Source organism: Canis lupus, chromosome 4, assembly GCF_003254725.2.
Source record: "Canis lupus dingo isolate Sandy chromosome 4, ASM325472v2, whole genome shotgun sequence".
NCBI classification, from domain to species: domain Eukaryota; kingdom Metazoa; phylum Chordata; class Mammalia; order Carnivora; family Canidae; genus Canis; species Canis lupus.
This window is the reverse complement of record NC_064246.1, coordinates 66,947,856-66,961,575: the sequence shown is the minus strand read 5'-3', so window position 1 is coordinate 66,961,575 and position 13,720 is coordinate 66,947,856. Positions and strand designations below refer to the sequence as shown.

Below are 13,720 nucleotides of genomic sequence, written 5' to 3'. Positions count from 1 at the left end.
CTCTGCCCCTCCTCCTCCTCTCTCTCTAAAACGAAATTAAAAAAGGATAAATTTAGTAAAGTTTCAGGATATAAAATCAATATGCAAAAATCAATTATATTTCTATACACTATTAAACTATCAGAAATTAAGAAAACAATCCCTATTATTTTAGGAATAAAATGTCTAGGAATACATTTAAGGAGGTGAAACATTCATGATGGAAACTGAAGAAGACACAAATAAATGAAGATATTTTGTACTCATGAATTGAAAGAATTAATATTGTTAAAATATCCATGCCACCCAAAGCAACCTACAAACTCAATGCAGTCTCTATCAAATTCCAATAGCATTTTACAAAGAAATAGAACAAGCAATCCTTTTTTTGGTAAATATTTTATTTGAGAGAGAGCAGAGAGAGAGAGCATGAGTAGGGAGAAAAGCAGAGGGAGAGGGACAAGTAGACTCCCTTGAGCAGGGAGCCCAATGGAGGGTTTAATCCCAGGACCCAAAGATCATGACCTGAGCTGATGGTAGATGCTTAACTGACTGAGCCACCCAGGTGTCCTTAGAAAAACAATCCTAAAATTTGTATGGAACTACTAAAGAACCGAAACAGCCAGAACAATCTTAAGAAAAACAAAGCTGGAGGCATCATGCTTCCTGATATCAAACTATCTTACAAAGTTACAATAATCAAAACAGTATGGCATGGGCATAAAAACAGACACATAGATCAATGGAACAGAATAGAGAGCCTAGAAATAAACCCACGCAGGACACCTGGGTGGCTCAGTCAGTTGAGCATCTGATTCTTGATTTTAGCTTGGGTCATGATCTCTGGGTCATGAGATTGAGCCCAGCATTGGCCTCTGTGCTCAACATGGAATCTGCTTATCCCTCTCCCTCTGCTCCTCCCCACTCCCATGTGTGTGCACTCTCTCTGTCTCTCAAATAAATAAAATCTCAAAAAGAAAAAAAAAAGAAAGGAACCCATACAATGCATACATGGCCAATCAATTTCCAACAAAGGAGCCAAGAATATACAATGGGAAAAGATGGTCTCTTCAATAAATGGTGTTGGGAAACTGGACACCTCTCTTATACCATACACAAAAATCAACTCAAAATGAATTGAAGAATTGAACATAAGACCTAAAACCATAAAACGCCTAGAAGAAAACGGGGTAAACTTCATCAGTCTTGGCAGTGATTGTTTAGATCTGATACCTGAAGCAAAGGCAACAAAAGCAAATGGAACTACATCAAACTAAAAAGCTTCTGTACAACAAAGGACACAAACAACAAAATGGAAAGACAACTTATGGAATCAGAATATATTAGAAATCATATATCTGGTAAGAGGTTAATATCCAAAATACATAAAGAGCTCATACAACTAGATAGCAAAACAAAAATCTGATTAGAAATGGGCAGAGGAACGAAATAGACATTTTTCCAAAGACCTACAAATGGACACCAGGTATACAGAAGGGTGCTCAATAATTACTAATCATTAGGGAAATGCAAATCAAAACCACAATGAGGTATTCCCTCATACCTATCAGAATGGCTATCATCCAAAAGACAATAGTAAAGTGTTGATGAGGATGAGGAGAAAAGAAAACCCTTGTGTACTTTAATATAAATGTAAACTGGTGTAGCCACTGTGGTAAACAGTATGGAAGCTCCACAAAAATTTAAAGAAGAACTACCGTACCATCCAGCAATCCCAATTCTGGATATATAATCAAAGGAAACCACATCAGGATCTCAAAGGAATCTGCACTCCCATGTTCACTGCAGCATTATTCACAATAGCCAAGACATGGAAACAACTAAAATGTCCATTAATAACTGAATGGATAAAAAAGATATGGTACATATATACAATGGAATACTATTCAGTAATGAGAAATAAGGAAATCCTGCCATTTACAACAACACAGCTGGATCGTGAGGGCATTACAATAAATGAAATATGCCAGACAGAGAAAGGCAAATACTGCACACACCACTTATGTGTGGAATGGAACTTTTTAAAAAAAGTCAAACTGACAAACAGTGTAAAAATGATGGTTTCCAGGGGTTGGGAGGTGGATAAAATAGAGACTGGTAAAAGGATATAAACTTTAAGCTCTAAAATGTATAAAGTCTGAGGATCTAATATATAACATGGTGACTACAGTAGATAACATTGTGTCGTATGGTTGAGGTTTGCTGGGAGGATGGAACTCAGATGTTCTTACCAAAAAAAAGAGCAGGGAGGAAAGGGATGGATATGTGAGGTGACGTAGGTGTTAATTAACAAGACAGGGCAATCCTTTCACAATATATATGTGTGTCAAGTCACCATGATGTACACTTTAAATAGCTTACAATTTTGTTAATATCTTTATTTTATTTTTTTAAAAAAGATTTTATTTATTTATTCATGAGAGACACAGAGAGAGAGAAAGGCGGAGACACAGGCAGAAGGAGAAGCAGGCCCCAGGCAGGGAGCCCAACGTGGGACTCGATCCCAGGTCCCCAGGATCACGCCCTGGGCCGAAGGCGGCGCTAAACCGCTAAGCCACCCGGGCTGCCCAGTATCTTTAAATACCTTACAATTTTTGTCAACTATACCTCAATAAAGCTGAAATTAAAAATGAAAAATTTAATAATAAATATCCTAAAAAAAGAAATAAAAAGTCAGACCTAGGTCTAATTTAGAATATAGTTATTAAAGAGAAAACGTCTCCATAGGAGACCTTATCCCTAGTTCACTGTCCTTTGCCCTATTTAAACCCACTCAAAAGTACAAATATTGACATGATGTACCTTCTATAGATAAGATATATCTTAAATTACAATCTTAAATTTTATTCAGTAAAGCTCCATAATATTTAAGTATGGATTAATATAAGGTACAGAGTCATGCATTAAGCCTAGAATGAAAAGGAAATAATTATGCAGGACAATACATTAAGTTTAAAGGATACAGTTAAACTTCTTTATCTTTTCAAGTTCAGAGGCCACAGACCTGTGTAAAAAGAAAAAGAAAGTTCATGATAGCTGTCTGATTGTTTTATAACCAAAATATTTCAAGTAAGTGTGCTTGATATTTTTTCATAAAGTTTAGAATTTTTTTTACATTTTTAAAATTTAAATTCAGTTCAATTGCCAACATATAGTATAACACCCAGTGCTCATCCCATCAAGTGCCCTCCTTAGTGCCCCATCACCCAGTTACCCCATCCCCCCACCCACCTCCCCTTCCGCAACCCTTTGTTTGCTTCCCAGAGTTAGGAGTCTCTCATGGTTTGTCTCCCTAAAGTTTAGAATTTAGAAAGAAGAGCCCAGAAGTTAAGAATTCTCTGAGCCTAGCTGGCTCAGTCAGGGGAGCATGTGACTCTTGATCTCGGGGTTGTAAGTTAACCTGAGATTACTTAAAAATAAAATCTTAAAAAAAAGAATTTTCTTTACGTTAGCAACACATCAACTTGACTCAACTGATACTTACTGAGCACTTTTAATGAATAAGATAAATGAATAAAAGTTTCTACCTCAAGGACTTTTGAATCAAGTACTGATGTTTGAAGGCATTTTTTTTTTAATAAGCATTTTTTTCTATTTGTTTGAAGCACGGTAAAAAAAAAACTTGGTACACTTTGGAAATTTGGTGGCGTAAGGTACACTGCCATAACTTGAGGGACATTATACAGCTGAAAAAAATTCCCCTGTGTGAAACACTTTATTACCTAATTTTACCTGCCCAAACAGACCACTCGCAAATATTATAGGTCAATAAACTGCTAGCATTCATAAAAAGGTAGCTTTCTCCCTAAAATGCAAGAATTTAAAAGACTGGTATCTAAACAAAGACAAGACGAAAACAAACTGGAATGAAAACCTAGATATCACATCTAAACTAAGGGTTTTCTGTTTGGGTCGTCATACTCCTCTCCCTCCCACTCCTCTAGGACCCTGTCCAGGACCCGCCTGCTACAACCTTTTTTTTTTTTTTGATTTTATATATTTATTTGCCAGAGAGAGAGAGGGGGCGGGGGTCAAGCAAGGGGAGCGGCAGAGAGAGAGAAGCAGGGAGCCCAATGTGGCACTCGATCCCAGGACCCTGGGATCATGACCTGAGCTGAAGGCAGATGCTTGAATGACTAAGCCACCCAGGTGTCACTGCTATAACTTTTTAATACTAACCTGGCACACCCTCTGCTTTCCTCCTTAACATTTAGTTAAGACTTTAAAAACCTACTAAAATCCTATCACTTTTATGAAAGGAGTGCTCTCTCCTTCCTTGAATTCCTATAGCATTACGTTAATTAATCATATGCTTATCTGTAATATCTTCTCTTGAACTCTTTAATTTTCTGATCTTCATACCTAGATTGTCTTTTTCAAGAGAAAGGATATTTTACTTTTTCTTCTGTACTTTGCATATATAATAAGACCTCATTTATATAGAACTCTTAGGCAACAGTTTTAGAGAGCCAAGTTTTTACACAATTGAATTAGATGTCAAAACATAGTCCTTCCTCCCTCCCTCCCTCCCTTCCTTCCTTCCTTGAGAGGGAGAGGGCCAAGGGCAGAGAGAGAGAAAGAATCTTAAGCAGGCTCCATGCTTAGCACGGAGTCCCATGTGGGGCTTGATCTCACAGCTTTCAGATTATAACCTGAGCCAAAATCAAGAGTCGGACGCTTAAGTGACTGAGCCACCCAGGTACCCCAAACATAATAAGTATTTTCTATTAAATTTATTTATCTATTGTTTTTGTAAACACTGTATACTAAACATTCTCTTCTCCTTGATTGGAAGGGTTAACATTATGAACATTAGCTCTTACCATGTTCCACAGAAACAGACATTGGAGCAATTGGTATGGGGTAGAGGGCTAAATGTGTACAACTCCAGCAGAATCTCTTACATGTGTTCCCTCTTTTTCCTTTAAGCTAGAATGAAATATGAGCAGTGGCACACAGCTAGAAAATAGTGTAACTCAACTAGCTCTCTGCAAAATTAATGAGGACTTTAATATCTAAAGTATCTCTCTATTCCAGTGACTAGAGAAGTCTTCATAGTTCACAAAGCGGTACAGAACTTGTCTGCTTTACTACAGTGAAACACATGCACCCCCTTGTCAACTTGCACTCTTTCCTTGTACGCTAGCCTATGGATGGAGAATGAAAGAGATCTTTCAACATTTTAGTCCAAAGCCTGCTGATTCTTCATACTTTTCTGGTCATAAGCAAACAATACAAACTACCTTTAATGTTGCTGCTCATATGATGAACCAACTTCTTGTGAACTATCTACTGTACTATTTTTTTACTAGCATCCCTATTAAAAAGTTGAATCAGTAAGTTAATAATAGAAGGTGAGGGGGATCCCTGGGTGGCTCAGCTGTTTGGCGCCTGCCTTTGGCCCAGGGCACGATCCTGGAGTCCCGGGATGGAGTCCCACGTGGGGCTCCCTGCACGGAGCCTGCTTTTCCCTCTGCCTGTGTCTCTGCCTCTCTCTCTCTCTCTATGTCTATCATGAATAAATATAAATAAATCTTTTAAAAAAATAATAGAAGGTGAACTGGAAAAAAATACTGAAATAAATTCAGGTAGCTGTTCACTGTGTAATCACTTCTCTTCCTTCAACATACCTTTGACAAGAAAACAAATCACAGTGGATATCTTAGGCTTTGCAAGGGAAATGGAGCTATTGTCAGGGACTGGCTTTCTCTCCCTACTCTTCCTCAATTGCTTTGTCTCTGCCACTCCTTGTTGTCCACCACCACCCCACCACCCCCACCCCACCCCCAGCTGCTATCACCAATATGCATCTCTCTCACACCCTCACATTGGAGTGACAGTTACCCTCTTCAAAGCCTTCATATGAAAAGGCTAGCATCTTACAAGCCTTGTCAGCTGAGCGATGATGGAGTGACCAATCTTAAAGTTATGTACAATTGCCCTTTTATCCCAACTACTTTTTGCGAGCTACTTGGGCAACTTTTCTGCTCCCAAACAGGCGGTAGCTGAAGAATGGAGGATCTGGAAAGCTGAATTCCTTAGGACACCTAAGATATTCAAATAACATCTACTGATTTGATTTGTAGCTCTTTCTCTCACTAATTTAGGAAAAGGTGGTAAGAATCCAAATTAATATCTGTATTTTTTTCACCATGCTATGCTAAGATACCTTACAAACCAGCTTAAAGCTTCCTACATTATTCCTGGCATTCCACTTTTCCCATATAGGTTTCCTCCACTATCCAAAAGTAGAGCATTCCTATGAAAAATTTCATAAACTGAAATGGCATAAAGCTAAAAAACGACTACCATTAATTTTTATGGAAATTTTTTGATCATTCCCACACCCTAAAAATAACTTCTCTTAGGCTTTTTCTGTCACCTGAGGATACAACTTGCTAATGGACACACAAAATAAATTGAGATAAAGCACAGAGGTTTACAGACACGTTCAAAACTATGGTGGCTTAAAGCTAAGATGCTGAGTGTAGTTTCCAGACAAGGAGGTGGGAAGGCCCACTCTGTCTCATTGGGGTGCAAGCTGCCTCTTTAAGAGCTCATTGCAAAACAAAAGCTGAATGCTATTTTCCCTTTTTGCCTTTTCTCTTAAAAGTGAAAAATCCTTTTTGGATTTCTTTTGGTTGGCGAAAACAGGTATATACTCCCATCCAAGTACTAACCAGGCCTGACCCTGCTTAGCTTCTGAGATCAGAGAAGATCAGGCATGTTGAGGGTGGTATGGCTGTAGAAAAATGGGTACATACTAATGTAGGTCTTTCGTAAAAGCAAAGTCATGTAATGTAAACTTTCGAAAAGTGGGGGATACCTGCATATTCAGATTCTGCTCAGAGATCCTAACATTCCTGATGACTCTCCTTTCTGCTCTTTTTTCTACTTAGGAACTTGTAATTCCATCAAGTCTGAGCTCCTTTACTGATCACAAGATCCATTCCTATCGAAACTCACACTACTACTCACACTCTGCCTAACAGATAGCATCTGCTCCACAAAACTATTTTCTCACTTTCTCCACAAGACAAAATATACTTTTTACCTCTGTCCTTACTCCTTCCATAACATGTTTTAATTTTTCTCAATATTCCTTTGAGGCCCAGTTTCAGTCCCCTGCATTCTGAAAGGCACACAGGAAGGACCAAAATACTTTATTTGTTGATTTGTCAGTTAATTTGGGAGAGGTAATTACTATGATAGAAATGATTTCAAAATCAACTTTTTCTGAAAGTTTATTATGTTAGTCAACATTTTATTTCTTTTAATATTACTAAAATGAAAAAAAAATCTCCTTTAAGTTTTTCCGTAAAGTTTTCAGGATGAATTTATCACATTAAAAGAGTTACCCATTTTGATATAAAGTTTTCAGTGCAGTTTTTGACCTTCAGATAAAATAAAATGATGAAATGTAATAAATTAGATATTTGATTAAAGGTAAATTATTTTCAACCTTAAGCTATCAGAAAAAGTCTTAGAGTTTACCATTTGACATTTTAAATTTTTGTGTCTCTTCTACACAGATGAAGTTTGCAAGAAATATAAATACCAATTTTCTTCAAGAACAGAAGATGAAGGATGTGTGGACATCTCTCTCTGACTAGTCTGGGTCAGTCTTCTGCACCATGATATAACTGCTGTCACATATCTAGAATGAAAATATTAAAAGAAATATCTGAAAAATGAACTTGTATATTTAGAAAAGCATTTTTTAAAAAGGAAAAATTATTAAGGCAACTTGGGGGAAAAAGGATAAAGAAATTCCCAAGTGAGGCATTTATTGGGCAATTTTTTGAATCTTTTTTAAAAGGGAATGGAAAAGGCAAATTTTTCTCATTATTTATCAAGAATAAAATGCTCATGGCCATGATAATAAAGATGAGATTTCAGAATCGAACAAAATATTTGGATTTCATTCAAAATTCAAATTCAAATATCTAGTCTTTTAGTTTTACAAAGTTAAATGAGTTTAATTATGTTTTATAATGAAAATATCTTTACACATTAAGACTGAGCATTTACTTTCTAAAATTAAAAAAAACACACAAAAAACCCACCAAAAATAAAAAAATAAAATTAAACCAAAACACACTAATTCTCCCCTACACATATACATAAATGTGTAATTATATATAACTCATTCAATATACAAAACAAGTATCAAGTTCAATAAAATGAATGGTCTGAAGTGATGGGCTAAAACAAATAGTAATGTTCGCCAAATAATGTATTTTTTTTTTAATTATTTTTTTTTAGAGAGAGAGAGAGCGCATATGTGTATGTGTGTGCGTGCGTGCAGAGGGAGGGGTTGAGAGAGAGGGACAGAATCTCAGGTAGACTGAGGCTTATTCCCATAACCTTGAGATCATGACTGAGCGAAAATCAAGTGTCTGACACTTCACTGAACCACCCAAGGCCCCCACGACGCTGTATTTTAGATGCAAATTATTCAAACTAGCAATGAATGTTGAAGCATTTAGACCAAAATGCAATAAATTCTAAAAGAAAAATAAATTCATGAAGTAAAAAAGCAATTCTTCTGTGAACATTCTCAAGTAAAAATCACTAATATGTTGAAAACATTGCAAGTTGACTGATTATAACAAATTACATTAATCAAAAACAGAAAAGGCATATTCATAAAAGCTGATTTCAAGAATCTTCTCCATTTTAAGCATCAGTGAATTAATTTTATTCCATTTTACAGAAGTATACATAAGTTTGGCAATTTTTGCAAACTTTATTTCAAACTGGTTAAGGAATTAGTTAATTAAGAAACATAGCTGTCCACATTTGAACTTCCACAGCAAGCCAGTTATACTGAAAACATTTATTTTGACAAACCACTTGAATACAAATGGAAATGATTAAAGCTGACTTGATTTATTTAGTTATGCTAGATGCCAATATTACTGCAAATTCTGAAACCTATTGAAATGATATCATGTACATTATCTACCTGGAAAACCTAAAAATATATATAACATTTATTATTATTTTTATTACTATTATTTTTTATATGTAACATCTAAATAATGTTTGGGGCAACCCACTTGGATACCCGCCCTCTTTGGGGAGCTTTGTACTATCACTCAATAAATTTTGCTTTACTAACACTCAAAAAAGAAAAAAAATTATACGCTTCCCCTCTAAAAGTAAAAGTTACTTAACTATTATGAAAATAATTTTTTAAAAAGATTTTATTTATTCCTGAGAGAAAAAGAGAGAGAGGCAGAGACATAGGCAGAGGGAGAAGTGGGCTCTCTGTGGGGAGCCTGATGCAGGACTCGATCCCAGGACCCCGGATCATGACCTGAGCCAAAAGCAGATGTTCAACCACTGAGCCACCCAGGTGCCCCTGAAAATAATTTTTAAAACTGCTTTTCAGTACCTTTCATATGGTCCAGGGTGTTCAATCTGAATTAACTGATCTTGTCCATCAGGAAAAGTTAATTTACACCAACCTAAATTGAGACCTTGATTTACCTTAAGAAGCAAGGAGGAAAGGTAAGTTTTATCATTATGAAACTGAAACAAAACATAAAACACAACAAAAGCCTCTTCTATGTTATCAGTTTAAAAAATAAGTAGGTGAATCATTAAAACTTTATTTTGACTAATTTAAAAGTTATCTTTTACATGAATTATGGGCATTATTGAACCACCACTCTATCAGTCTTTCTCTATATAGCTATCTTTATAAAAATGATTTTTTTTGTCATCTTTTCTGATTTTTGCTAGGAAATCCAATGAGATTAATAAAGCTTCGTGACAGATTTTATATTTCAAAAAATAAATTGAGATAGTGTGGTATTTTATTTTCTTTGTTCTATTTCCACAGATAAAAAACAATAAGAAATAAATTTCAGTCTGAAATATAATCACCTGTCTCTTTTCAGTCAAAGAGCTGAAATTCCAGTTTAAGGTTAGAGTGATGCCATCTAGAAAGAGAGCATGTACTTTGTCATCAGAGTATGCAAGAAATCTTCCCACGCTGGGTATGACCGATTCTCTCAAAAGCACAGGCAATATATTGCTATCATTTATCCCAGGCACCTAAAACCAAGTTAATAAAAATAGCAGGAAAGAGAGTTATCCATTATTGACTTAAATGATCAATAAACTCTGAGGCAACTTTATTCAGAAGTTGAATATTGTAGAATCCTTACATATGTTTTAGTTTTTCCAGAAGTAGATACCCATATTAGTCTATTATGAGCAGATTAAGTTCTAATATATTTGGAAAGTTACTGTTCTTTTTGGAAAGTTACTGTTTTCCATAGAACATAGAAAAACATTAGGAACTACAGCAACATATAGGTTTCTAACTAAATTAGTACAGATATAGAAATGAAAGTCTGAAAATTACTTCCTCTAAGTCAATGTTAAAGAATTTACTTTTACAGTTATGGAAATAGAATAGAATACTGTAATATCATAGTTTAAAATAACTACATTTCCACTTCAAATCCAATCAATTCCTCCGCCCTGCCCCCTCCGCTAAGAAAAAAGAAACAAAAACAAATTATAGACAAAGTATAACATAAAAGCTGGATTTTGCAGTGTTTATCTAGTAAGTGGAGATTTTTCTGAATAAACCACTATTAATGTTAAAGAGAATTTTTCACATGACTTTGATGAAAGTAATTTGAACCTGGAGGTATGTATGCAAACAATAAAACAATTTTTAAAATCTTGCTTTTAAAATAATTTTAAAATTATTAAATTTAAATGGCTGGCTCAGTCAGTGGTACATGTGACTCTTGATCTCAGAGTTGTGAGTTCAAGCCCAAAGTTGGGTATAGAGTTTACTTAAAAATAGAAATCTTGAAAATAATAATAATTTTAAGATACCATCTTCCAGCAGCATATACGATAGTTATGGCTTAAGGAAAGCCTTGTCTTGGCACAGTGTTGAAGAATTCTGTGAACATGAAAAACAGTACTTAAACAGTTGCATAAAATGGCATTTTCCTATTCTAGCAATGCATTCTCACTGCTATACACCATGTTAGGCAAGTAACTCATTTCCACTAAAATATGTTCAGAATACTTTTCTGTCTTTCTTAAATCCTTTATCCCCTGGAAGGGGGTTGCTTTCCTTTGTGTTAATTTCACATAGTTAAGGTTATTCCTCTAATTTTTTAGCAATGAAATGACTCAAAATGGAGAGAATTTTCAGTTGCTCTTTTGTAAGAGGTGATGGATTCACAGCACATGAAAGGTTCTATATGGTTTAAGAGTGCTGGGGAAGGTTAATCAACTGTCTGTGGGAAATCAAATTAACAATTCTGCTCCTTCAAACCTACTTTGGAAGTTGCTTAGACATAAATTTGTAAAAATAAATAATTTAATCCAACAATACACTTTCATGGTTCTGACTGCTAACAGATTACTTAGGAGATTTAAAAAACATATGAACCAAAGTACCAAACTACACTTCGTTTCCTATATACTCTCAGAATCTCTATTATTCTGAGGATAATAAAAGGATGAAAATTTTAAATGTATCATCAAATCCTCAGTTTGATTCCAAGGCACAATAATGATGCACTAACCCAGAGAAAAGGCACTAATTTCCTACCAGTGCTTGCTTGCCATACATGGATGTTTCTCCATATTTAGCTTTAAACTTCAAAGCCAGTACTTAATAAGTACTTATAAGTACTCTTATAAGGATGTGATTACCTTATTTTATAAATGAAGAGACAAGAAAAATTGATAGATTTTACCCAAAACAGATATTTCCACTGTACTTACTCTTACCCTAACCACCAGAAAACGTATCAGGATTCTCAGACACGCAAAACTTGAGTCAGTTGAATGTGAAGAACTTACCCGGTTGCCTGTTTAATTAGGGAATACACAGAGAACAGACTTCCTGGTCTATCAGGAGGAAGGTTATTTACTGAATAAGTTTTCTCTTCTCTCTGAAAATTAATTTAGAATAAAATATCTCAATAATAAATCTTGGCCATTATTACTTAACTATTTTTGATTTTATATTTACATTGTGACAAGGCAAACAGTTATTTTAACTTAAAAGCCCATAAAAGGTATATTTTTAAAGGTATTTTATGCTTTTTCTTTTTCCCAATTTTTTTTTTAAGTCTAGCTTTCCTCCTGGATAGTTATAAAACTTGCATGCTAATACCCTATAACTTACTGCCCACTTTAAGTTTTGGCTATACTTAATATGGCAACCAAATTAATTTTCCTACACATTAGCAGAAAACTTATCATATAAGCCACCTTTCCCCTTTAGACCAAAAAAAAGCTATTTTAATTGAACAAATATATAATTTTATTATATTTATTAACGGAAGAACTACTGCTATAGTTTGTGGAAGACAATATTATTTATAAGCTCAGCTTCTTGAATTAAAAAAAAATTGTCATCCCTTCTGAATTCCCTCTTTCTCAGACTCTTTAATACTTGTGTTTCCCCAAACTTTGTCTTCAGCCTTATTTTTTGATTTCCTGATTTCTTCCCTGGTAATGCTAGCAGGGTTCAAAGTTGTGTTCATAATAAATATAATATCAACAGCTAACATGTATTGAACAGATACTATATGCTAGGTGCAATGCTGTGTAATTTACATGGTTTATTTCATTTACTCCTCAAAACAATTCTTTTTTTCTTAATGTTTTTTTTTTTTTTTTTAAGATTTATTTATTTATTCATGAGAGACACAGAGAGAGAGGCAGAGACACAGGCAGAAGGAGAAGTAGGCTCCCTGCGGGGAGCTTGATGTGGGACTCCATCCCAGGACCCTGGGATTATGAACTGAGCCAAGGCAGATGCTCAACCACTGAGCCACTTAGGTGCTCTCCTCAAAACAACTTTGAGATAAGAACTATAAATGCCTATTTTTTTTAGGATGAGGAAACCGAAGCTTGAGGGCTAAGAAGTAGCACAGATCTAATTTGAACCACAAGAGAATACAGCCCATATGTACTTTACCGTCAATCAGAGAAGATGGGCTTTGAAGTTAAGACAACGCGGATTCAAATCACAGGTGTGCCTCTTACTAATTAATGATGGGCAGGTTTATGCAACCTTTTGTTTTTTTTTTAAAGATTTATTTATTTATTTTAGAAAGAGAGAGTATGCGAGCACGCAGTAGGGACTGGCAGGGGTGGGCAGCGGGGGAAGGAGAGGGAGAAAGAGTCTGAGGCAGACTCTGCAGTAAGCAAGAGCCCCAGGCCGGCTCAATCTCACAACCAGGAGAGGAGACCACGGCCCCAGCCCAAACCATTTTTAACAAGAAGCCAGACATGCAAAGAGTTGAGCAAGTAGTAATGATCCCTCAACTCTATACTCCTCCAACATCTATCCTTCTTTTGTATAATTCCTTCTTTAAAATTATAGGTCTAGGGACACCTGCCTGGCTCAGTCGCCAGCCAGAGCATCTAACTCTTGGCCTTTGGGTTGTGAATTTGAGCCCCATGTTGGGTGTAGAGATTACTTACTAATAAAATAAAATTATAGATCCTAGCTCAGCCATGTTATCCTTCAGAAGACTTTCCCCCCAAACTGGGTCAGGTGCCCCTCCTTATGTGATTCCAAAGCACCAAGTTCTTATCTCTACAGAAGCACGCACATCTTGAGTCCTTGTCAATCTTTCCTATTTAAAATTTTAAGTATATAAGTAGCAATACATCACTACATTTTTTTGGGGGGGGGGGGGGAGTTAAAAAAAACAAGATT

General features: G+C 35.5%; 1 protein-coding gene across 11 annotated transcripts in view; it reads right to left on the bottom strand.

Annotated features, from left to right (window-relative positions):
- Positions 1 to 13,720, bottom strand: part of C4H5orf34 (chromosome 4 C5orf34 homolog) — a 33,736-nt gene that overhangs the window by 3,305 nt on the left and 16,711 nt on the right. For 10 of the 11 annotated variants that reach the window (XR_004815336.2, XM_049109285.1, XM_049109286.1 and 7 more), the window contains 6 exons: positions 11,848 to 11,939; positions 10,864 to 10,933; positions 9,895 to 10,065; positions 9,401 to 9,495; positions 7,559 to 7,657; positions 2,964 to 3,004 (listed from right to left, as the gene is read on the bottom strand). Coding sequence is in view for 9 of the 11 variants with exons in the window: in XM_049109285.1 (XP_048965242.1) it covers positions 2,964 to 3,004; positions 7,559 to 7,657; positions 9,401 to 9,495; positions 9,895 to 10,065; positions 10,864 to 10,933; positions 11,848 to 11,939 (568 nt within the window). In the remaining 2 variants the exon portion in view is untranslated. Of the gene's footprint in view, positions 1 to 2,963; positions 3,005 to 7,054; positions 7,133 to 7,558; positions 7,658 to 9,400; positions 9,496 to 9,894; positions 10,066 to 10,863; positions 10,934 to 11,847; positions 11,940 to 13,720 lie in introns of those variants that run through there. The other variant, XR_007410359.1, reaches the window with a different exon arrangement.